This window comes from Microdochium trichocladiopsis, assembly GCF_020744255.1.
Source record: "Microdochium trichocladiopsis strain MPI-CAGE-CH-0230 chromosome Unknown B0I36scaffold_3, whole genome shotgun sequence".
NCBI lineage: Eukaryota > Fungi > Ascomycota > Sordariomycetes > Xylariales > Microdochiaceae > Microdochium > Microdochium trichocladiopsis.
Genome location: NW_025763546.1, coordinates 3,588,715 through 3,611,223, shown reverse-complemented (window position 1 = coordinate 3,611,223; position 22,509 = coordinate 3,588,715). Strand labels below are relative to the sequence as shown.

General features: G+C 56.9%; 9 protein-coding genes and 1 non-coding gene across 10 annotated transcripts; 5 read left to right on the top strand and 5 right to left on the bottom strand.

Annotated features, from left to right (window-relative positions):
* Positions 1 to 847: 847 nt before the first annotated feature.
* B0I36DRAFT_238403 (uncharacterized protein) lies at positions 848 to 1,579 on the top strand (the record flags this gene model as incomplete). Its single annotated transcript, XM_046149611.1, has 2 exons — positions 848 to 1,065; positions 1,114 to 1,579. The coding sequence occupies 2 exons, from the start codon at positions 848 to 850 to the stop codon at positions 1,577 to 1,579; spliced, it is 684 nt and encodes a 227-aa protein (XP_046015813.1).
* Positions 1,580 to 1,988: 409 nt separating this feature from the next.
* On the bottom strand, positions 1,989 to 2,777 carry B0I36DRAFT_361051 (uncharacterized protein; the record flags this gene model as incomplete). Its single annotated transcript, XM_046158425.1, has 3 exons — positions 1,989 to 2,226; positions 2,291 to 2,586; positions 2,646 to 2,777. 3 exons carry the CDS (start codon positions 2,775 to 2,777, stop codon positions 1,989 to 1,991), a joined length of 666 nt encoding a protein of 221 aa, XP_046015812.1.
* Positions 2,778 to 4,228: 1,451 nt separating this feature from the next.
* On the top strand, positions 4,229 to 6,936 carry B0I36DRAFT_406285 (catalase-like domain-containing protein). The gene is made up of 5 exons (XM_046161808.1): positions 4,229 to 4,864; positions 4,937 to 4,993; positions 5,050 to 5,323; positions 5,424 to 6,422; positions 6,571 to 6,936. Exons 1-5 carry the CDS (start codon positions 4,641 to 4,643, stop codon positions 6,775 to 6,777), a joined length of 1,761 nt encoding a protein of 586 aa, XP_046015811.1. The 5' UTR covers positions 4,229 to 4,640; the 3' UTR covers positions 6,778 to 6,936.
* B0I36DRAFT_318948 (uncharacterized protein) lies at positions 6,777 to 8,270 on the bottom strand. The gene is made up of 2 exons (XM_046153350.1): positions 7,489 to 8,270; positions 6,777 to 7,425 (listed from the first exon to the last, which is right to left on the bottom strand). The coding sequence occupies exons 1-2, from the start codon at positions 8,142 to 8,144 to the stop codon at positions 7,014 to 7,016; spliced, it is 1,068 nt and encodes a 355-aa protein (XP_046015810.1). The 5' UTR covers positions 8,145 to 8,270; the 3' UTR covers positions 6,777 to 7,013.
* Positions 8,271 to 8,559: 289 nt separating this feature from the next.
* On the top strand, positions 8,560 to 11,026 carry B0I36DRAFT_96042 (uncharacterized protein). Its single transcript, XM_046163653.1, has 3 exons — positions 8,560 to 8,752; positions 8,829 to 8,889; positions 9,022 to 11,026. The coding sequence occupies exons 1-3, from the start codon at positions 8,709 to 8,711 to the stop codon at positions 10,573 to 10,575; spliced, it is 1,659 nt and encodes a 552-aa protein (XP_046015809.1). The 5' UTR covers positions 8,560 to 8,708; the 3' UTR covers positions 10,576 to 11,026.
* A 2,859-nt stretch (positions 11,027 to 13,885) lies between these two features.
* On the bottom strand, positions 13,886 to 14,720 carry B0I36DRAFT_95992 (uncharacterized protein). The gene has a single exon (XM_046163652.1). It carries the CDS (start codon positions 14,594 to 14,596, stop codon positions 14,060 to 14,062), a length of 537 nt encoding a protein of 178 aa, XP_046015808.1. The 5' UTR covers positions 14,597 to 14,720; the 3' UTR covers positions 13,886 to 14,059.
* A 614-nt stretch (positions 14,721 to 15,334) lies between these two features.
* Positions 15,335 to 16,024, top strand: B0I36DRAFT_347451 (uncharacterized protein; the record flags this gene model as incomplete). Its single annotated transcript, XM_046156572.1, has 2 exons — positions 15,335 to 15,519; positions 15,589 to 16,024. The coding sequence occupies 2 exons, from the start codon at positions 15,335 to 15,337 to the stop codon at positions 16,022 to 16,024; spliced, it is 621 nt and encodes a 206-aa protein (XP_046015807.1).
* A 675-nt stretch (positions 16,025 to 16,699) lies between these two features.
* B0I36DRAFT_240212 (type I 3-dehydroquinase-domain-containing protein) lies at positions 16,700 to 19,422 on the bottom strand (the record flags this gene model as incomplete). Its single annotated transcript, XM_046149746.1, has 2 exons — positions 16,700 to 17,032; positions 17,221 to 19,422. 2 exons carry the CDS (start codon positions 19,420 to 19,422, stop codon positions 16,700 to 16,702), a joined length of 2,535 nt encoding a protein of 844 aa, XP_046015806.1.
* A 794-nt stretch (positions 19,423 to 20,216) lies between these two features.
* Positions 20,217 to 21,787, top strand: B0I36DRAFT_95972 (uncharacterized protein). Its single transcript, XM_046163651.1, has 3 exons — positions 20,217 to 21,205; positions 21,258 to 21,439; positions 21,532 to 21,787. Exons 1-3 carry the CDS (start codon positions 20,310 to 20,312, stop codon positions 21,549 to 21,551), a joined length of 1,098 nt encoding a protein of 365 aa, XP_046015805.1. The 5' UTR covers positions 20,217 to 20,309; the 3' UTR covers positions 21,552 to 21,787.
* A 188-nt stretch (positions 21,788 to 21,975) lies between these two features.
* Positions 21,976 to 22,047, bottom strand: B0I36DRAFT_t55. Its single transcript has one exon. It is a non-coding gene; the product is annotated as a tRNA-Glu (tRNA).
* Between the last annotated feature and the right edge of the window lie 462 nt (positions 22,048 to 22,509).

Here is a 22,509-nt window from a genome sequence, read left to right as displayed (position 1 = left end):
CCAAAGGATTATTGAAGGTAAAAGATAGCCTATAATCCGACAGCGCTACGATGAACTGGAGCCCGGTTCGGGGATCTCGGGCCACGGGATGTCCGTGATCCACCTTCTGGTTTTGACCCTGTAGGGCTGACGGGGCTGAAACGCAAGGCGTATTTGGCGGGCCCGAGCTTGTGAAGGACATTTCAGCAACCTTCTGCTAGGGTGTGATCTTGCTGGTGCAGCTCCGGTCGCCCCTTGAATATGAAGACCGAATCCCGTGTGACTCTGTGCGTAGTCATTCTCGCAGATGAATACTTAGTATAAAGGGTTTTTCCCACGGCCGGCAGCGCAAAGAGGTAGAAGTATAGGAAGCAGGTCCACAATGCTGAGTGCGTAGCCAAGCCCTCAAAGAGGTCTAGCGGGTGAGGCAGCCGGCTGGGGCCGTTGCGACTCGAGTCACGCCCCTGTCCTGTCTCCTCTCTTGACCTTGCATTGAGTCCTAGAACGGTCAAGCCGCGGTCCCTAAACTGACGAGTATTCACGATATCATCAGCTGTTCGCCCCGCTTCGCCTCGGCACGCTGCCGATATAGGCTGATGGCTGACGCCACAGACCGCTTGTGGCATTGATGGAGACACAGAGGGCTAAAACGACAAGGCTGGTCCGAGAGGACAGAACGCAAGGTAATCTCCACCGTCCACGCCAGCATATAATAGAGTCAATCGCCTTTCAAGTCCTGTCTGCCGTCTCTCTGCCAGGTCGTCAATCCTCATCAACCAAGTGAACAAAATCCTCCCGTGCGCTTCATCATTTCGCCCTTTACTTACCCCGGGAAGCAGCTCGCAACACCATCATTATTATCATCATCATGGCACCTCAATGGCTCGAAAAGTTCATCGTATACGCCGATGCGACGCCCGACCCGCGCATCGCCCGCGGTGACCACGCAGCCACGGAGGTACGCTACAGTGTCATTCCAAACAGCAACCGGCGCATTCTCCGCATACAGGGCGACACGGGACCGCGATGGCAGGTCGAACGGCAGGCAGTCCTGGGTGCGTGGGGCAGGAAGTGTGTTGTCAGCCGGTACAACGGCAAGTCTGCACACACAGAGGGAGAAGGCGTGGGTGAGAGCTCCGAGGGCGCAATCGAGAAGATTGCCGTCATCGACTTCCACACGTTTCCACGGGCGTATATTGAGATTGAGGTGGAGCCGCATCTACAGGCGGATCAGAAGCCCCGGGAGATCAAGGTCTACCTTAAGGATCAACAGTTCGACGCCAGCGACTGCTCTGGTGGGAAATTGGGCATGTTGCGCAGGAAGGAAACGGGCGGCAAGGCTTACGGGGCAGCGTCGTGGGAGATGCGCGAGTCCGACGAGGCTGATGGACTCGTCATGTCGGTAGCGGTCGATAGCACCCAGGCGAACGGCACCATTGGGATATGGAGGGAGGGGTTGGGCCCGCGGACGATTGAGGAGCTCGTCCTTGTTGGTGTCTCGCAGATCGAGCAGTACAAGTTCATGCTCCGGTCGGCCAAGACGAGTGGTTCGGCAGCAGCGATCAGCGGTGGGACGGTTGCTGCCGGTGTGGCCATTTGATCTCCTCTGCGTCTTGCAGGAAAGGAGACATGCCAGTCCGAGGGTCCATGGGAGGAGATGTGTGGCACAGGCGAGGCGGCCGAAGCGTACACACATGATCTCATTGGATTGGCAACCAGTTTACATTTGAGCATACACGAGCACCGTCATGCGCAATAGAATCAGAGTCGTCTCGCGCGGCCACATCTCTTGAGATGCCATCTGCACCGCACGACACCATGGCGCAACTTTGCGGCGCGATCGAACTCATGTGCGGTAGCTTTCTGGATTGCAAGGAGACTTTGGGACATCCCCTGATCCCTACGGCGTTTCTACATACATCAATGATCATTATTCGTTATCCATTCGGATTGCATCGAATCCGTCAGCTGTTGTCGAGCAGCGGCCACGGCGGTCCATATCGTCCTGTTTACACCGATCGTCCGCTTCCCTTTGTCGATTTTTCCTGTGCATTAGCACGGGCTGTCGACGCCTCCATGTCCTCCACCAACAGCTTCTGTCGTAGGCAGCGCGCCGTGCAGAGACCGCCACAGCAATCCTTGCGGGCCCCCATTCTGTTGAGGAGCATCTTGACAGGTGTGACGAGAATGACGAACAGGAATGCCTGGCCAAAGACTCGGCCGTAGCGGAACGGCTTATCGAAATCTCTACGAACACGTTCTGTATGGACCCCGTTGGGCAGATTGTTAGCTTGAGAACATTGGAGTATACGATGCGATGTGCTCGTCAGGCCAGGAGCAGAGAGGGCAGTGCGGGTTGGCAAAAGGGGATGACTCGCCTACTATCCAAAAGTACCAGACCATGAGGTCATATACGATGAGCAGGAATCCGAGCACGGCAATGACACCGATGGCCCAGCCTGGAATTCCTGTTGCCACAGGCTCGTGATCGGAGTCGCCGGAGATCCCCGTGTAAACAACGCCTTTGGGAGCCATTAGGTCGATGGGTGGCGGTGTGCTGTTGTCTTGCGACTTGGTGGCGGGACCAGATTTGATGGTCTCCGCTGACTGGAACCGGAGATTGATGAGGTTTACAGTACTGCGTTCGGACAAGGAAGATCGTGTACGACGAAGCCAGAATACAAAATGCCCTCATCCTTCTCCCCGCTATATATCTTGAGTTCCGGGTCGTGGAGAACAAAGACCCTGGCGGCTGGTGGTATCCACCATACAGGCGCAGCAGCTTCTCGTAAGGGCATCGCGACCTTGCCGGCTTGGCGACACCCCAGTCTGAAGGAGACATGTCAATCAAACAAGGTCTTTCCTATCTGCCAAGCCGGGCAGTGTGGTCCCACAAATCCCATGAATTGCACTTTCGGGTGGGTTCTTCATCACACATGTGTTTCGCTTATTGGCTGGCAATACAGGGTCCAAGTCTAGCTTATCGGATTGGGTCAAATACGCCTCGCTCTGAGCCTGACGACTTGGCACTTGGCGAACCAAAGGTCACCAGATCTGAGCAAGATCCAACACACTGGGATCTTTTGGAGCTCCCCCAGGCTCAATGCTCTGCCCTTTCCATCCTCGAGAGTTCGTATGGAGAGCATCACTGAGCCATATAGACATGTCTGCTCCACTGCACAAGCGGCACAAGGGCTTTTATCACTGTGCACCGCTTCAGGAGCATCCGCTATGCCAAGGATCCGACTGTGCAGAACAGACAACTTGCAAACTTGGGCAGCACAGCGCCTGCGAGAAAAAATAGTTGTATGACGCATTTTGCAAGTTAGGGAGTTCAAGAGGAGACGCGCCAAAACTCCTTGTCTGGCAAATGAGACAAGAAAACGTTGCAAGAGATGGGAAGTTCGTTCCGGTCTTGCCCGGATCTAGTTCGATACTATCAGACAACCGGGTAATCAATCACATTATGAATAATACCGTGACGGCCTCCCCTGATATTACTTGATTGTTTCTATCGGTTTCCGATACGGCGCGCGGTCACTTGTCAGTAAACCTTGACTACAGCCCACTTGCGTCGATAGGCTTGGTGTTGATCTCACCCCTTCTTCAACGATTTGGAAGAGCTGCCCAATCACAGCCACATATGTGAGTGCTGTACCTGAATTACAGAGGCCGGAGACGAAACGGCAAGTTCCGATGAGCTTCGACGCCCCGCATTAGTAACACATGCAATCGAGAAGCTAGCAGGCTATCACAATTGCATGATAAGCGAGATGAACGCTGGCATAATGAAAGACGGAGAACTGGAGGTGCTGGTACGCTATATTACACTCCCAGCAACGCAGGAATATCACGGGTTCACCTGCGTTTCGGAGTAAAAGCTCCTGCTTTTGTGAGGCCCGCTCGGTCGGTCGCGGCCTTGGGGGTTCCTCGTCGTCTCCGCGGAGCTTTTGGCTCTAAAATCTAGGTGATACTTGCATGCAATCGTGTTCGACTGCCAGCGACGCAGGTTAGCCGGGGTCATGGGCGATACTGCCATGTATGTTACTGCTAAGAGTGGTGATCAAGCCGGAGTCTCCTCTCCGCCCGCCTGCAAACTTGTACCTGTCAACTGTGGGGTATTATGCACGATCCCGGCGCGGGCGACCTTGGATTGGTATCCGCTCCGGCTAGCGTGATAGGAGGAAGTACCAGATGACCGAATCATTTGTCGTGCATTACACCAACGGCTATGTGACAGCTCGGCCACCAACAACCTCCCATGTTCAGAATCAGGCGCTTTTCCAACCAATTGTTGGAACATCCCGTCCAGACTCCGGAGAAAGCTCTCCTTCGTTGGTAATGGGACCATCATAGTTACGTCCTGGATTCATGCAGATAATGTTGGCATCATTGGCATTATCAGTCATGACGAAGTACAATCCCTCGAATTGGAGCTACCCCGAGGCTCATCAGTTACTTAATCCCGATTCCCCCCACCATCCCTCAGGAATTGGGGAATATCTAATACCATTACTACATCCCTAGAACAGCAATATTCGTCACAGCATTCGTGGCGACAAGAGTTCTTTGGACAGGCCGGAACGACTTGAGCACGAGGGAGTCTGGAACCTGAAATCCAACCTCACAAACATATAACGGATTGCAACTTTTGGGACGCAATGAACGCAATGAACGCAAAACAGCATCCCCTTATGGCCACAGCCACTGCCATTGGGGCCGAAGTCATGGGCGAACGACGCGGGCCAAGGATGAGCCACATGCAAAGCGCAAACGAAGGGCCGGCCGACATCATCTCCAAAGTCTCTGGTGTCACCTCTGGAGGGAAGCGGGCGGACGATGGCGCATACTTTACCAATAACGAGGGCATTCCGTTCCCAGATCCGTGCGTGACCATTCTGAAGCGCCCTTGGGGGAGCAGGAGCATGGCTATGTGCTAATTGTCATCTTGCAACAGTGCCCACAGCAAAACGGTTGGCGGCCTTCCGCTGGTCAGCGACACATTCTTGTTGCAGTCAGTGGAGCTCGAGTACAAGCGTTTCCTGATACATAAATCTAATACCACCACAGAAAGCAGCAGCATTTCAACAGGTCCAAGAACCTCGAGCGCATGGTCCACCCCTGCGGATCCGGCGCGTTCGGTTATTTCGAGTGCACCCAGGATGTGTCTGAGCTCACCAAGGCCAATTTCTTGTCCACCGTTGGCGACAAGACACCGATCTTCATGCGATTCTCTACTGTGACTTTTGGCAGGGAATTCCCGGATGAAGGACGCAACCCTCGTGGGTTTGCCATCAAGTTCTATACACAAGAGGGCAACTATGACATCGTCGGCCTAAACTTTGTGAGTTCCTTGAGTCCGCACACCTGCCGCTTCACTCATTCTCCAGGAGAAGACTCGAGAGACACGCCAGTGCTGATTTGTCAAAACAAAAAACACAAAGCCCATATTCTTTTGCCGGGACCCGATCCAGGGCCCAGACGTCATCCGCTCCCAGTCTCGCAACCCGGCCAACTTCCTGCTCGACTTTGACGCGCTGTTCGACCTCCTCGCCAACACGCCCGAGGGCAACCACGCGGGAATGATGTTCTTCAGCGACCACGGCACGCCTCAGGGCTGGCGCAACAACCACGGCTACGGGTGTCACACGTTCAAGTGGGTCAACAAGAACGGCGAGTTTGTGTACATCAAGTACCACTTCATTGCCAAGCACGGGCAAAAGACGTTCACCGACGAGGAGGCCGTCGCCATGTGCGGGAGGGACCCGGACTACTCGAAGCGGGACCTCTGGGCGGCCATCGAGAAGGGCGAGGAGATCGAGTGGATGGCTAAGGTGCAGGTCATGCAGCCGGACCAGGCGGACCCGGACGTGCTGGGCTTTGATCCTTTCGACGTGACCAAGGTCTGGCCGCGGGACCAGTTCCCGATGAAGGAGTTTGGCCGGCTCGTGCTCAACAAGAACCCGGAGAACTTCCACCGGGACGTCGAGCAGTCGGCCTTCTCGCCCGGCAGCATGGTCCCGGGCATCGAGGACTCCCCGGACCCGCTGCTGCAGTTCCGCATGTTCTTCTACCGCGACGCCCAGTACCACCGCATCGGCGTCAACCTGCACCAGGTCCCCGTCAACTGCCCCTTCATGGCCCAGTCGTACGCCTCGCTCAACTTCGACGGCGCCATGCGCACCGACGCCAACCACGCCGGCAACAAGCAGTACGCGCCCAACAGCTTCGCGCACAAGTTCCGCCCGGACACGGCCGAGGCCCCTTACGTCGTGAACGACAACATTGTCAGCCGCAAGAGCCACTACTGGCACGAGGGCAAGGCCAGCGAGTACGACCAGGCCCGCGAGCTGTGGCGGCGCGTCATGACCGAGCAGGAGCGCCAGAACACGTGCAAGAACACCGCAAAGTACCTGAGCATCGTGCAGTATCCAGAGATCCAGGTAAGGGGGAGGAGGCCCATCCACTTTCTTGGCGCATCGGGATCTTGCCTCAGGGCGGGCATCTTTTTTATCCTGAACCCAGTCGTTGTTGTCTCGTCTCTCTATCCGTCCAGATTCACTGACATTTGACTTGCCCGGGATCACATAGAAAAAATACCTCGCCCAGCAATACAACATTGACCCGGCGTACGCCAGGGGCATCTTTGAGCTCTTGGACGCCCCGTCCTTTGACTTCTCCGAGGTCGAGGAGCTGTCGGTCGTGGCGCAGGAGTGGTACAAGGAGAAGAAGTTCCAGCCAACCACCAATGAGAAGTTGGTTGGCCAAGTTCCATCTATGGGAGTCTATAACATGTAGAGAGTTGTATTTGGCAGTAGCGGATGTTCTATCACATATTTTCAGGATGCACACTTGCTCTGCTATTTATGTCGCTACACTGTTGACCTTGCGCTGCCCAAGGAATCTGTCCTAGTTGAAGACTTCGCCCATTCCAAAATCCACAAATTCATGTACAGTTTCCAGCGTCCCGCAATATGCTATGAAACGTTCCCCTCTGCACAAACAGGACTGGCAACATCCAAGACCTTCGCGATTTATGAGTCAGCTATGGGATATTTGTAGGCATACCACGCAAGCACTAGCTGTAGTACAGCAACCACCAGGCCAAAGATTCCGATGACAACTGTGAGGAACAGACCCAGAATAGCCACCGTGAGTGCGTTTCTTTCCGATGTATGTCGCTCAAACCAAGCAACAATCGAGTTTCCTGGCGGTGGCCGCTTTATAAAATCATGCAACTCGTCCAGGCGAGCTGCCCAGACGCTGAAAACGAAGTCTGGGGGGATCTGGCGCACGATGTCATAATCGCGCATGGTTGGGTCGAAACCATTTCTTCTGATGAGCTTTTCGAGGAGGTTATTGGACCTTCGATCAGTCAAGACTGGCAGCAGTATCAGCTGGTTCAACACGAGAGTTTCGAACACGAGCTGTGGCGGAAGGCACCCGCTGATACACGTTTAATTTTGATTAGTACACGAGGCAGTGTACGGGTCCGGCATGAGCCCTCACCGTTTCAGAGACTCTTCGAAATTCATCTCCAATGGGAGTCCGTCAGCCAGTCGCAGCTGCGCTCTCAGGAAAGCCACCTGGTGGAAGATCTTGAGAGTTCTGGCCATCGGGTCCAGCTTCAGATGCTCAAAGATGTCGTTCGTGCCGACTATCTCTAGGTCAAATCTGGAATGTAATTTCCACAACTTGAGTTTCTTCTGGTCATAGATAGTGTGAATCCCACCAGGTTGACCCGCCGTTGTTGATGGACCGGTGCTGAATAAATTCTGCAGGAAAGTGAGGAAGGGTTCTTGGGGCTCCCACTTTACCGTACCACGGAATATCGTCGAGTAGTAGTCTTTGGAGTCGGAGACCACCATAAGGGCGACAGCAGTAAGGCCGCCTGTTGCCCGCTCCCTGTCCTGAGGGCTGACAACTCTGCCAGCGAACGTGAGTGCTTCAAAGTCGGCCCTCGACATGACGGGATTGTTGCATAGGGACGCGGCTGCCTGGATGATCTCCTCGTGGCTGCGGAAGGCCCTCCCCTGACCGAGGGGGCCACAGATGGCGTACTCATAGTGCTGGAAGTATGTCACGAACGACTCTGGTTGCTGTGAGCTGCGCAGGAGTCGTGACGTGATGTCGCTTCTTTCGGAAGTGGTAGGGCCCAGCAGCATCCTGACGCTGGCTTAACATGCTCTTTGGGTGCTTCGAAGATGAAGAAACGTCCGCGGGATTTACCAATTGGGAGAACAGTACACGCACGATACCTTCAGCATCTGTCGTCACGACGGAGGCCCTCGGCGGTGGGATTGATGCTCGGCAGCACTGCCACAGCAAGCACTGCAAGGTCGTGTGCGGAATACACAGCCGCCGCGATAGCTGCCCATGAGAGCCAACCAGATGCCACCTCCTGCGCCCCTGCAGGGTACATGATCCGAGACATGCAGGTCAGGTCAGGTCAGGTCAGGTCAGGTCAGCCCCAGAGAGCGAACCTGTCCTGCACCATAAGTTGGAGGCGCTGCTGCGACTGCCGCTGCCGTAGGCCAGTCGTGGTCAACTTCAGACATGAAATTTGTGACGCCGCCTGCACGGATCTCGAGGTGCATTCGCACGCCAGCAGACTCACCAGACGCATCATTTGTCACAAACGCCTTCCGGCATGAGGAGTCAGAGGGGCAGCGACCGGCCGTGATCTTGCAGGGACGGGCTGCGCTGCAATTCTCGGGACAAGGCAGAAGATGAAAGGACATCCACCGGGTGCCGCGTCCGGCCCGGCCACAGCGTACGACGCACCGTTCCTTGTTGTGACGAGGGCCTCATCATGCCTCTCCAGGGCTGGCGTCTAACAAGCTCAGCAGGTCCATAGGCAGCTCCTGCATCCCGCCAGCACACCCAGCGGCAGGCGCGTCTTCCGGTCAGGTAGGTGCGACTCACTTGCGCAAGCTCAGGCCTCTTGGCTGGGCTCGGCTGGGCTCGCAGTCTGGTTCGCCTGCTCCACGGCGTTACGAGTATTTGCTAACCGCCAGGGCTGTCCACCACATCCACGAGCAGGCGCAGCATGGCAAGGCAGGCTCTCTGCTGCCGCCAAGCATCTGGCTTCGCCCAACTCGCAAGCCATCATCGCCTACCTCCCCGTCTTCACCGAGTCAGACTTTTAGATCGGTCCCGCCGAGGTCGCCTCCATCGCCAGCAGCAACAGCAACAGCAACAGCAGCAGCCTTGTCACCCGCCACGCTGCCACAAATAGTCCCAACACCATTGCTCTCGGCGCCGGCACCACCAATACCACCATCAGCAGCACCTCCAGGAGCACCACCACTACCAGCAGTGCCTGCCACGCCACCAGTGTCCACAATACAAGCAGGTCCGCCAGCCACACAATCACCACCACACACCCTCGAAATTCCCTTCTCAAGACCAAAGACCTTGGTTTTCCTAGACACAACGTCGCAGATCGAAAAAGGCCACGTCAAAAGATTCGAGACGGTTGTTGACATCCTAAGGCAGGCCGTCGAGAGCGATTCACGGGTTCGCCAGCATGCCAGCAACATTGACTACTATCTCCGAATGTGCGGACCCTCCCGGCTGGAGATGTACCCCTCAGTCCTCGTCTGTTGCCCGCCCTGGATACTGAAAAAGCTTGACAAGTTGTTCCGCAAAGGTCTAGTCGCCCGCCAATACCTCCGCACAGTGAGGGACCGCCGAAGCATACTATCCTCCGGAGGCATCCTGTCTATTTCTGGCCAAAGTAATGCCAGCGCAAGCTCACCATATCCTTCGTACGATTTGTACTTCTGGGCGAGCGACGAGCCGCTGCGTCTTACGACAGGCGTCGACATAGTCATCGCTCAGAGTGCCACCGGCAGCATCGCAATCTATGGCTCAGACCTCAGTCAAACCACGCTCTGTGGCGCCTCTCTGCACTGGGCCACAGGAGGGGCGCGGATTTCGACCATTGGATGCCTGGTGCAGGTCGACAACAAGCCATTCTGTCTCACAGCTTATCACGGCATGTTCGGCGACCCTTGGCAACTGAGCAGAAGTGCTAAAGACCTAGACCTGTTGAACTCTACCGACTCAAGTTCGATGTATGATGAAGATAGCGACAGCGAGGATTTTGATGGCATATCGTACGACTTACCGTCTGAGGCCGACTCTCGTAGTGCCCCACAGAAAACCTCGACCGCTCGGGATCCAGTGCAATCAGACTCTGAGGTGTCATTGCATCCGGGTGAGAGCACAAGATCCGCCATCATTAATTCGATCGTGGAACCCTCCCCCATCAGAAGCTACGGCTCAGACCACCTTGATTGGGCACTGTTCCCACTCTCGGGCACGACTCAGATCCTCCCAAACCTTTACTGGGACTCCCAGAACTCCCCGCAGCCCCGGATATTAGATAGTGTCAGTGACAAGGAACCAGGATTGGACATAGATGTCTACATAACCGCCTCGCAAGGCCGGGTCAAAAAGGGGAAGCTTGACTCTGTCCCTGCCCTTCTCGGAGCATTGACTTATCCTCATCACCATGCCATCATGTGGACAGTCGTGATGGAACAGGGAGATGGTGAGTCCAACGCAGTCCATGTTCGTTTCAGACTCTAACATCCAGGAAATAGCTGTCGCTCCAGGCGACTCTGGCGCGCTCGTGGTTGCGCGAACCGCTGGGACTGTGTATGCCCATGTGGTAGGCGTCAATGCATTGGGGGAAGTTGTCGTCAGCCCCTTCCACGAAACGCTGCGACAGATCTCAAAACATTTTGGATCTCCCAATGTAGGACTGCCTAACTCTTCGAGACTTTTCGTCGAGCTTCTGGCCACAGTGGGGGCCAAAGGAGACGCGGCTCTGGTGCTGGGACTGTTGACTGTGATCAGCTACGAGATGAAGCAACATCCGGGTTTCGAATCACAATTGCCGTTCAATGCTGGTTCAAATGATCAAGAACGCCTCACCCTGCAACATCCAGTCCTTTTGGGAATTGGGAAATGCCTAAAAAATCCGGCACTGGTCGTCAAACGTCGAGCGTTGGACATGCTCAGACACCAGCACATGATACCGACGGAAACGCTCAACGAGATTAGAACCATTGCACAACATTCTGACGCCCAGCTCAGAGATATTGCAGCTGCCATTCTCAAAGAGCATGACGTTTCAGTAGATGCGGGCAGTACCGCCAGCCAAGGTCACTCAACAGGCGAAGGGCTTCTCGACGAGCATGACGTTTCACGAGGTGGTAGCATGAGCGCCAGCCTGGGTCAATTACCGAGCGAAACTTTTACACCAGAGTCCTCGAAGCCTTTGCAAGACTATCTAAATGACTATCAGAGGATGGAGGAAATCAGAGCATTGGGCTTCCAGTCTGTGGGCCCCTCTAGGCAGCCGGAAGTCGTTGCCTATGCGCTTGAGGCTCACGACCGGGCGTGGGAACGTGCAGCAAGGGCCCGGGGAGATAGCGGGAGCACGCACAGATTTCGCCATACCTCGGGAGCAGGCCGTCATTGAAACATGAACACCAGCGAAGAGTATCATACCCCGCATAGAGGCAACCTCCCAGACCGGCCGCACAGGGGAGAGCAGAGAACGTCCAGCGATGATGGAGTTCAGAGACATCCCTTGAACGAACTTTTGAACAAGCAAGCTGTCTTCATTCCAGAGCGCAACTCGCAATGGATACACCACGAGAAACTCTGGACACAAAATAAAATGACTACTCGAAAACTTCCTAGTATAGAGCTTGTCGTCGAGTACCGTACATCCACCAGAAGCGGACAAGAACACTCAAATGCAGAACAACTGCTAGGGGGGTTTTGGGACTTGTGGTAAGACATGAGGAAGCCCCAGATCCTCAAGGGACCCCCGAGAGTATTGCTGTGTCCCAAAGGGAGGTGGTTAGATGCGGTGCTTCCAGCTGGTGGCGACGCACCGACAGCCAGAATTCGGACACCGCACTTGTCAGTGTCAAGCTGTGGGAGCAGGGGCCTGCATGACGTCACATTTTGGCCTGAGGCCCTTCGTTTCGTCCAGCTACTTGGGAAACATTGCAATTTGACGAATCTTGGTTGAAGGGCATGCCGGACCAAGCGCGCACCGGTCTTTGAGGGCTGTCGTTCCTGTAGCTGCTGCTCAGACCTCGCCTTCGGTTGTGTGCGTGTAAGTGCCACACGCACGCTTCAGCGCATGCCCCCCCCCCCCCCCCTCGGCCTGCAGCCCTGGAGTTGGCGCCTGACCCGCTCAGTGAACAAGTGCATCAACCACTGGTTACAACAACTGAGGCCAGCTGCGAAATGAATAACACAAAGGGGACCCCCTGTATGCTCTCACACGTTACTGGCATTGGAAAACAAGGCAACAAAGCAGCTGTCGGCTGTGACGTAAAATTTCGTCGACTGATCGCCCTCAAGCCTGCGTCGTCCAGCTTTGCAATGCCCGCCTCCTCGGCAAATGCACCAGCCAATTATTTCCCAGTCACGAACTTCGTGAGACTGGTTCAAGGAAGTCTACCTAGCTCGCCTAGTATCTGACAGGGTCAGCAGGTCCTCCCAGCAATGTAATTCAGATGTCATCTCTCCTCCCCGCTTTTTCCTCGGCTGGCCGAACTTGCTTTCATAGGCATGCAAGTAATCTGTCTGCAAGTACTCTCTGGACGGGCATTCCATTTGAGGGAAGTGGCCGGAAGGGGGGGAGATGGTCATGGGATCCCACATGGCGGGTGTTTTTCTCCAATGATAGCAGCGCCACGCGCCGCCGGGGCGCCCGCATCGTCATCACCAGCATCATCTGTCGTCCTGGCTGCTGCGCCGCCACAGCAGGGCACAGCACAGCCATAAGGAGCCGCTGGCTACCCCGGTGGATCTCCAAGGCAATCTATCGACCTACAGTAGGCACAGCTGGGCCTCTTGCAGGCATTGATGTCGACATCATCGATGGGGACCGATCGTGGAAGGGGTCTGGTGCGGAGAGGACGTCTCCACCCAGACAAAGGGTCAAAGCAAGGCGGCTCCCCTGGACTGCGTTGTTTCATGTGAAGCCTACCGCGAGTCGTCGCTTGCGTGTGTCCCTCCGGCAAATCAAAGGACGCAAGCCAAGGTGTGTTCTCTCACAAGCCTGAGAACTCGGGCGAGAGCAGTTGGGGGAAGAGATGCAACGTCGCCTCGATCGAGTTCGAGTACATACAGCACTTTACTGCACTTGGAGGGTCGTGATGTTATCGGCATCCCTGTCTCGGGGGGAGGAGCACATGGCTTATCTGGCCGCATGACGACGGGTGCGGGTCAGACATGTGTCTGGTTGATGATGACGTCCCTCAAGGCTGCCACTTTCCCACTGGACCTCCAGCGATAGAGCATGTCAATGCAAATGTTGCCATTCGTGCAACTATCGTAGCCACTTGCATACGCTATCGATGGAGTCCGAACAAGCTGGCTTGCCGAGGCTGGCTGGAATTGCTGGGTGCAGCACACTACCACGGCACAGGCGGCATGGGCGCGTCGCCCGTGTGGGGGTTGCCGGGATTCCCCGCTGTGTTGTGCCATTGCCAGTGTGGGGAAGCATCGCTGTGGATGCCGCTGGCTGTTGGAGTAAACAACCAAGAACGCCCTGGGAAGGGGAGGACAAGAGGCCTTGGTGATGTGCCTGCAGCTGCCCTTTCGTGTGGCACAACTTGTATCACAGCTGGATGGATGCAGCCGTCTCAAAGCGGGTTCGCCCGAGAAACACGAGACAGCCAGAGTGAAGTGTAAGAACGCCCCCCATCAGAGGCAGCCGCTCATCCGAGCACGGTATTGGCTAGGGGCTGCCTCATTGGCTGCCTCGTGGCAGTCATCGGTATTCTAGGACCCTCTCTGCCTTGGTGTTGATGACAGACAGCCCTGGAGGTCCAGGCACGCGACTCAGCCAGTACGTACCAGCTGATTCGCGATGACTGCTCTGTCATCACTGCCTCCGTCACCAGAGCACATGTCGTCACCTGCGGGCATGATTCGACCTGGGAATCAGACAGCTTCTGGCCGTTATCCTCTGGTTGTCAGCCAGGAGAGCCATGGACTCCGACCCGGATCAGCCCGGTGCCCAGACAGCTCGCGACTGTTTTCAGCGAAGGTTGTAACGCGAATCCTCGACGCAACTCTCTCTTATCGCGTCTCCGAGGACGGGCGTGCTCCCTCCTGCCTTGGTGGAACGGAGAATGATAAGGCCGGGAGATTGGGGGCCACCCTGATGGCGGGCGGCGGTGCCTCGGGAGACGGATGGGGTGCTGGCTGGCTGATAAGGGGCTGCATTAGACTCGGGACCTCCTGACCCTCCCCCTCCATCTGACCGCGTTGGGGACGCGAGCCCGGAGCTGAGGGCATCCTGAAGCTCCCGTGGCCCTTCAGACCCTGGGCCTGCTCGGCTGCATGCGTGCTCTGCCCTTCTGGCGACGATGGCTGCTTGCGACATGTTGAGCAGCACAAAGAAACCGGTTTGTCGAGGCTGAGCAGGCCGTGCTCGTGCCAGGCCTGTTGGGGATTGCGTCATGCGGATGGCAGCGCCGTGACTATCGATAAGGGGCTTATCTCCCCCAAGCCAAGCGCGGCCGTCGCGATGACATGGGACACTTGCACTGCTCCGGCCGAGCTCAGTCATCATCTAAGATGAGTTGGAATGAATCACCCGGGCCAGAGGTTGGCTGTCTGCGCCCTGCACCCCCCTGCAGCCAATCGCACGCGCCGCCGCCAAGGTGTGTTGCCGGAGCAGGCAGGCACGCATCTGACAGTGTGGTGCGGGCAAGTGCGTGCCTTCCCAGGTTGCCCCATTGAGTCATCCGGCCGCGCCTTGCCGCCATCGACCCGCGGCCCTTTGACACCACGGCCGAGTCACCACTGTCCGGTCATTCATGGCCCCCTATCCCGCGCATGGCAATATAAACAACCAAGCTGCCCCCCTTCACGCCTTCTCTAGCCCTCGTCTCGCCTCGTCTCGTCTTGGTGATCCTTCAAACCTGCCAACCTGTACCTGGCAAGCACTTGCTTGCCTTTGTTCTCGAACCCGCCCTCAAAGACTCACCCTTCCAAGCAAGCACATCCCCCGTGCTTGGACTGCCTGACCCCCATCGCAACTGCCCAGAGTGATACCACGCCTTCTCCTCGCCTTTCCGTCCTGAGACTCAGCTCCTGTCTTCTGCTCTCTCCTGCTTAAGCCATCCGCACCCTCGACCACCTCACGCCGATTCCGCCGACCTACATCCTACCACATCACAAACTTTAGGCCTCTTCTGCAACACTCTTGGTCTTTCATATACACCCCGGCCGGCACGAACGTCGGCACACCTTTAAACAGGACATCCTGGAAACCTCGCTCGTCGATCTTCGGCAACCAACCCCAACCATGTCTACCTCTGATCTTCGCGATCTGCGCAGCGACGCTCAAGACGCCAAGCGGGACCGAGACCACAAGCAGAAGTGGGCCCACGGCGGTCGTCCCCTCCCTGGCGTGCGCCGGTCCATGAATGTCTGGTCCCATGTCTCTGGTGTCGATGATGACGGCCGGGTCCGGCCCGAGAAGCTTTGGACGTGAGTCTCCCTCATATGAAAAGACCGGCTTCCTTTTCAGGATCAGGATCGTTGACTCACACCTTACAGTGGCTACCGCCAACAGACACACAACGTGAGCAAGCTGACCCGGCCGATGGCTCACATCGACATGCCTCAGAGCCGCTTCCGCGCCCACCTGGACGCCCGCGTCCAGCTTTCAGATCCTAACAACCTGATCGACTACCTTTCCGAGGACATGCCAGGTGCTCGCGACGTTCGGAGCCCCACGGACGGTTTCCTGTACAGCTTTGATCGGACAGACACCCCGGGCCGACCGCTGTCGCTGGAGATGTTCGTCAAGGAGAACCCTCGAGCCACTCGAGCCACTGAGCGACTCGTCGAGAACGAATACGAGATCGTTGATAGCAATGGAGACGCGCTGCAGGGTCGTCGGGCTCGCAACATGCTTCGCCGCCAGAACAACGGCCCTGTCGAGGAGCATTCAGAACTCGCCCGCGAGGACGATGGCTTCGAGCTGATCTGATTGAGTTGATCCAACTTGGACTCACCATCTGAGCTTCTTTGGCTTCTTCCGTTCGAGCGATTTCAACCTTGATTCTGGAGTCAAGTGGTAATACCCCTCACTTGATTCCCAGCCTGTTTCTGTATATGAGCGTTCTTCGCAGCAGCCGAGGTGTCACCTTGCACGTTGTCTGCAACTTGACGAGGATTTTATGATTGGGACATTCATGCATACCCTGCCGATGCGGTCACCGGCAGGCGGCGTTGAGCTTACTCTGACCACCAGCTGTTTTATGGTCATAGAAGGATAGCACGGCGCATTTGGCGATTGAAGTTTGCGTTTCACGGTTCTTCGTGGACCCATCTTTAGTTCTAGTAGCCACAGGATTTGATAGCATCGCCGTTATTCATACGGACTCAAACATGTTCTATGAAAGCGCATGCCCATGGCTGTTTCTTGTGCCACAGCCGTCTCGTTATTCATGTTCCTGTGTGAGTCCTCCCCAGTGCAGGATCTTCCCCAGCGCTGCACACCGCATGAAGCAAAAGAGGAGCAGCTATGCCAACAGCGACAGCAACTTCTTGCGCAAGGGCGCGCCGAGTGTCTTGTTCTCCACATATCATACGCAGACTACCGCTGCACACGTAAGGTGACCATCTGTGTGTGTGTGTGTATGTGTGCATGAGAGGCTGCCAGCTACCGCTGCGGCTGGAACGGCAAGCTCTGCCTCTCCCAAGTCTCATTACACACGCGCGTCATGAGGTTCCTCGGGGCCTTGCGGCCCGTCATGAGCTCAAACGCCTCGACCGCCATCTCCCCGACCACCTCGAGGCCGTCGACTATCACCCACAGCGAGTTGTTGTTGTTGTTGGTGTTGTTGCCGTTGCTCGTGTGTGTGTTAGGGGTGTGTGCTAAGGGTGTGCCGCTGTTGCTGTTGCTGGTGCTGGTGCTTGTGGCGGTGGTAGCTGCCTCGTCGCGCATGCGGCGGATCATCTTGACCAGCGGGGTGATTAGAGGCTCGTAGGCCAGCTGTTTTGTTTCGCGTAGGAGGTAATGATCAGCTTTTGTTTTTCTCTTGTTCGTTCATGTGCTAATTGGTCGTGTACCCTCACAGTGGGTAGAAAGAAGGGGGTGAGAACATGGAGTTCGATGTGGGGAAAAACCACGCAAAACAACCAGAAAGGACAAGAAAAGAGAGAGAGAAAGAAAAGACTAACCTCGACAACAACACCGCCGGTCGAGCTACGCAGCCACTGCGGCGGCATGCGGAAGTCGACCGTCGGCGCCTCGTCGGCCCCGTCCGCGGGGATACACGACAGGATCATGGTCGGCTGCTGGTATCCCTCCGGCCACGGCTGGTTGACCGAGTCGAGGACGTGGCAGATAGGCACGTGCTGCGACTGGCCGAGGCCGTTGCCGCTCAGGTACAGGTTGTGCTGCGCGGCAAAGTGGTTGAAGTGCGTCGCCACGGCGTCGGCGCGCGCCCGCGTGCGGTTGTAGATGAATATGTTGCGGCAGCCGAGCTTTGTGAGGGCGTAGATCGCGGCGCGGGCCATGCCGCCGGCGCCGATGACCAGCGCGGTCGTGCGCGTCCGCTGGATCGAGTTGCGCGGGCTGATGGCGCGGCGCAGACAGTTGACGATGGAGCTCCAGTCTGTGTTGTCGCCGTACAGGCTCCGGGTGACGCCGCCCGTGTTGCGCGCATTGGCGTGGTCCAGGATCGAGGATGTCTCCCCGCGCAGCGGGAGGACTAGGTTCACCGCGCCGATGGCCGTCGCGTGCGAGCTCAGGTGCGCGATGTGTGGCATGATGTCGAGCTTGAAGGGCGGGGCCACGGACGCGCCGCCAAAGTCGTCCTCGGCGAAGACACGATTCACCTCGTCGACCGTCCTGCACTGCTTAGCGTCAAAGGTGTGTGCCATCATGTAGTGCTCGAACGCGGCCCTTTGCATGGAAGGCGTGACAGAGTAGTGTACTTTTGAGCCGAGGGTGTAGAAATGCAGCGCCTTGAGCGTCCCGTTGCGGAACGCCACTCTGAGAGCGCCGCGGCCTGTGTTGACGCCCGTCACCCATTCCGAGGGAGAGTTGACGAGCAGCTCGTGAGTGACAGGGTTGAGGTTGGCGCTTAGTTTCGGTATCGAGGATCCAAACACGGAGAAGTCATAGGCCACGAGCGGTGGCTTTGGATCTGGCAGACTGCGTACGCTCCTGATGAAAGCCTCGCGGCTCTCGTCGGGTCTATCCCCCATGCAAAACCTCAAGATGCGGACAATGTGGCATCCCAGCTCTTGTGCCTTCAAATAACAATCCAAATATGACGGGTCGTCCCAGAGTTTCAGGCCAAATCCGCGAAAGGTGTAATGTCCGATGATCCGCGTCCGGTTCCGCCGAGTCAAGACTTGATATATGATGTTCTCATTCCTCTTGAGGTCCAGGCTGACATATTCGACACCGAGGCGAAGACCATGGAGAAGAAGCTGGAGGTCAACCACATCACATTCCTCTTGTGATCGCCGCCGTTCCTCACGAGGATACTCTTCCACATTGAAAATAATGGGCAGGTCGAGTTTCCTTCTTATCAATGCCACCTGCTCCGTGATGATGTCTAGCATGTTGTCGGGCCACGTGTCAACAATGAACTCCACTGCTTCTGCGCTTGCTTCCAGGACAGACAGGTCATGCTTGAAGCTGAGAAGAGAGGATAGCCGAAGGTGCAGCACAAACGAGTGCGCTCGGTATTCCAACGGCACCGCGTCGATTGAGAAGGGATTCTCGGTCCATGATCGGGCGAGTCCCTGGCCGAGAATCAGATCAAGGAAGGCTGTAAAGTCCTTTCTTGCTTTCACAAGTCTGGCCGCGCTCATCAAACTCGAGCGCACTGCGGGCAGCGAAGCGTTGTGATCCTCGCCTCCCAGATCCGACACGTTGAAGTACTCCAGATTGCTGATGTTGCGATGCCTCTGGTCGTTTAGTAGGAACCGCTCCAGCTCCGACGGCGGCAAGCCAAGAAGCTTCTGCAGTTCCAGCTTGTCGCGCTGGATGTAAATGACTGGATTCGTGTCAGCCAGGCGGCGGATGACATCTTCCGTTTCTGGCGACAGGAGCGCGGTGCCGCACTCTATGACGCAGTTTGTGCGGTTTGTCGATATGACCCCTGCCAAGACCACGGCCATCTGACGCTCAAACGCCTCCCGCCCTCTCTGCTGCAGGAAGCTGGCCCGGCTGTAGCCCGTGATCTGCTCAAAAAACTGCTCCTCCGTCAAGAGTCTTCGGCCAAGGTGCTTGGCCGCGATGAAGCCGAGGGTGCGCTTGCCAGCACCTCGGCACCCAACCAAGATGATTGACGCATCGGAGCGGGACAGCTTGGGGGCTCTCCGCGGTAGTTCCAGCGAGAAGCCTGAGTGCTGGGTGGTTACCATGGATGTGGTCATGATGTCGCTGCTTTTGCGTTGGACTCGGGGGATTACTTGTCCCTGGCGGCGACAATCTGCTCCCAGGGCGATGATGGCTGTAAGCACACTTTGGGTCACAGCAGGGCGCGCTACGATGTCGACCTAGGCGAGAGCAGCCGGCATTCGAGGAAAAGGCAGAGTGCTCGACGCATGGCGACAGATGCGGTGCCACTGCTGTACTGCAGGCGGAGGCGAGGCACGATGCTTGTGTGTGCCTGGTGTCGCGTGACCGTCGGGTGCGTCTGGCAAAAGAGAAGCAAACGTGATGCTGTCGAGGCGCCTGCCCGCAGGATGAATGTTTACACACCCCGGGACCATTCGACCCCGTCGCCCGACGTCGGCAGTCCGGGCGGCAGTGCCGTAGCGCTGCGAGGCGCGGGGTGGGGGAAGCTGCATCTTGACTGCAGTGGTGGACCCCACGAGCCACGTTTCCAGCCACAGGGCCCCATAGGCCCCCCACAGCCCTCCGCTGCAGACAGCCACAGCTCCGGCAGCTGGGACCGACTTGAGGGGCCGGTGCGCAACCTCGCTCCCTTGGCCTCCGTGCGTGCGTGTGCAAGTCGCATTGTCGCGTCGACCACGGACGACGACATCCCAGTACAGGCCGTCGCCTCCCAGACATGTCGGCGGCTTCTCACACTCTCCCTCCGTCACACACCACGCCTAGTGCCTCAACGTCTAGATGAATTGACTGTCTGACCGGCCTGACACACGACCGCATGGCATTGGCTGCTCCATCGCAATCGCGGCTGAGGCAGTGCTGCACGAGCTTTCACTAAGGGAACGACCTGCAGCACACCCGTGGGCGCGGAGCGAGGACCACAGGCGCCTCCCGCCGCGCGCGTCCAGGGGCCATGAGTGATGGCGAGGGCGACGATGACGACAAGCGAGCGTCAAAGAAGCGCAAGGCCACCCGCGCCTGCGACCGCTGCAACTCGCAGCACCAGCCCTGCGACAACTCGCTGCCAAAGTGCAGCGTCTGCGAGCGCGCGGGCACAGAGTGCACCTACGACCGGCCCATCCGCAAGAGAGGTCCGCGCGTCGGCTACACGAGCCAGAACGGAGAGCGCCTCTGGAGTGTAGTCCTCAAGGCCCGGCCAGAGATTGAGGATCTCGTCCTCCAGCTCCTCCGCGACGGCACGTACGGGGACACCGGAGTGCCCAACGCCAAGTTCATCAAGAACAACGACAACCAGACTGAGCTTGTGAACTACTTCAACGAGAGCCGGATAGGCAGGTTCCTGCAGAGTGGTGACTCGGAAGATCTGCAAATCCCGCCTCCAGAGCAGAAATTTGCAATCGTACCAGCAGAGCGGCTCCAGGCATACGAGAATGGCCAGTCAAGTCAGCGGAACGGAGGACTGCTCACGGACCCGTCTAGAGCCTCTGGCCCTCACGGTGCGCCACAGAACCCCGGGGACATCTATTATCAGAGCGATGACATCGGAAGGAGAAAGATCCAAGTTTCCGCCAGGCCAGCAGCAGAGACTGCGTCAATCAGCAGCTATTCGCCGGAAGTCAGCTCACAAAGCGCCACGAGGACGGAAACGCCGAGCAAGTATGTACAGGCTGAAACCAACAGCTGGAAAGAGGTTGATCCCTCCAGCTATCTCGATCCTCCCAACAGCAGACGGAACGTGGCGAGTTCCGAGCCGGCGGCCATGTCCAGAAATGACAGCCGCTCAACCAGTACCGGATATACTCCTGCAACCTTTGACATTGGCAGCATGGAGATATCGCATTGGTACGCGCGAGTCCTCTCTCCATGACCTTGGCCTTTTCGCGAAACTAATGTGACCCAGGTTCGACCCCATTCCGACCGAAACGCTGCTCAACCTCGGCTTTGACGGAGGGGAATCCATGGCTCAGGACTGGTTCGAGCTGTGCGAGAACCCCGACCCTGTGGAGAAGCCGACAGTGTCGCCGACAGCGACCACGACCAGCCATGGCGAGGACGAGGAGGAAGTGTGGCGGCGCCTCGTCAGTAAGTGTTTGCAGGCCTTTTCCCCAGCGCGAGCGAAAATGATTGTTTGTTGTTTGCACTGGCTTGATGCTGACCACTGCTCAATGATGTAGTGCGTGGTCGCTTTATGTAATGCCCGCCGCCATCTGCGCCTGTTCGGACTTGTGTTCAACACAGCCCTCTCAGAGCCCTAGAACATGTTTTCTGCCATGTATGAGCCCACGATAAACCACTTGTAGGATGGAAGCAGGCAGCTTTAGACGAAGCACGGCGCAGGAGCCGTCAATTCGCAGCAGCGCTTGAGCGCCCTACGGCGAACACGCTTTATCCTCGTGCGACATGTCCTCAGCGATCTATGACAACCACTCTGTATACTTAGCGTTTCTACCACCATCCAGCATCGAATTGACCCGATTTCAAGCAAGAGACCACATTTGCCCTTGTGCTTGATTGGTTGGAAGTGCTTCATGGGCAGGTTTTGGTGGCGGGGAAGTCTCCGTGCACCGGGATGCGTGTACACGCCACTGCATGCATGTGCGGTTGCAAAAAGGAAGGTGCTCCGATACAGGGAATCGAACCCTGATCCGGGGAGTGAGAATCCCCGATGCTAGCCTTTACACCATATCGGACGTCGCTCATGGGAGACCGAGTCGCTGTGGCAACGGCTGCTCGCTCCTTGTTTGGCCCGGCTGCTCTTGTTTGTGCTGTTAAGGTCGGTGGCAAGCTGGAGATTGTGCTGGTTTGGGAGCCTGTCGCTGGCGTTGCCGGAGCGGGTGCCTGGTGCTGCGCTGCCTGGTTGTGCCTGCCAAGCACGGAACATTTCTCCGCCGTCAAAGCGTGTCGCGTGCCACACAAGTCATTCCGTGAAGCAAGCAAGCCGTTTCAACACTCTCAGAACAGCGGGCGAAGTCGGTCAATCGTTTTAGCAAGGCCTCGGAATTCACAATACAGCATGAATGCTGCCAGTCCACAGCGAGGCCGTCTTCCATCAATGAGTGCTTCTGACGAGCTGGTCCCGACCACACAATGATGCTCCACCCTGCGTTCCTTCTCATATTCCACCTCGCCATTTCAGCCACGCTATTGAAGGG

Bases quoted from the DNA above. Each gene is read 5' to 3' on its own strand.
- B0I36DRAFT_406285 (XM_046161808.1), top strand. From the start codon at position 4,641: ATGAACGCAATGAACGCAAAACAGCATCCCCTTATGGCCACAGCCACT. The intron at 4,865-4,936 runs GTGCGTGACCAT...ATCTTGCAACAG, and splicing joins GGCATTCCGTTCCCAGATCC to TGCCCACAGCAAAACGGTTG. The intron at 5,324-5,423 runs GTGAGTTCCTTG...AAAAACACAAAG, and splicing joins ACATCGTCGGCCTAAACTTT to CCCATATTCTTTTGCCGGGA.
- B0I36DRAFT_318948 (XM_046153350.1), bottom strand. From the start codon at position 8,144: ATGCTGCTGGGCCCTACCACTTCCGAAAGAAGCGACATCACGTCACGA. The intron at 7,426-7,488 runs GTGAGGGCTCAT...AACGTGTATCAG, and splicing joins TTCGAAGAGTCTCTGAAACG to CGGGTGCCTTCCGCCACAGC.
- B0I36DRAFT_96042 (XM_046163653.1), top strand. From the start codon at position 8,709: ATGAAAGGACATCCACCGGGTGCCGCGTCCGGCCCGGCCACAGC. The intron at 8,753-8,828 runs GTACGACGCACC...CAAGCTCAGCAG, and splicing joins GCGTCCGGCCCGGCCACAGC to GTCCATAGGCAGCTCCTGCA. The intron at 8,890-9,021 runs GTAGGTGCGACT...ATCCACGAGCAG, and splicing joins CAGGCGCGTCTTCCGGTCAG to GCGCAGCATGGCAAGGCAGG.
- B0I36DRAFT_95992 (XM_046163652.1), bottom strand. From the start codon at position 14,596: ATGATGACTGAGCTCGGCCGGAGCAGTGCAAGTGTCCCATGTCATCGC.
- B0I36DRAFT_95972 (XM_046163651.1), top strand. From the start codon at position 20,310: ATGAGTGATGGCGAGGGCGACGATGACGACAAGCGAGCGTCAAAGAAG. The intron at 21,206-21,257 runs GCGAGTCCTCTC...AATGTGACCCAG, and splicing joins GAGATATCGCATTGGTACGC to GTTCGACCCCATTCCGACCG. The intron at 21,440-21,531 runs GTAAGTGTTTGC...TCAATGATGTAG, and splicing joins AGTGTGGCGGCGCCTCGTCA to TGCGTGGTCGCTTTATGTAA.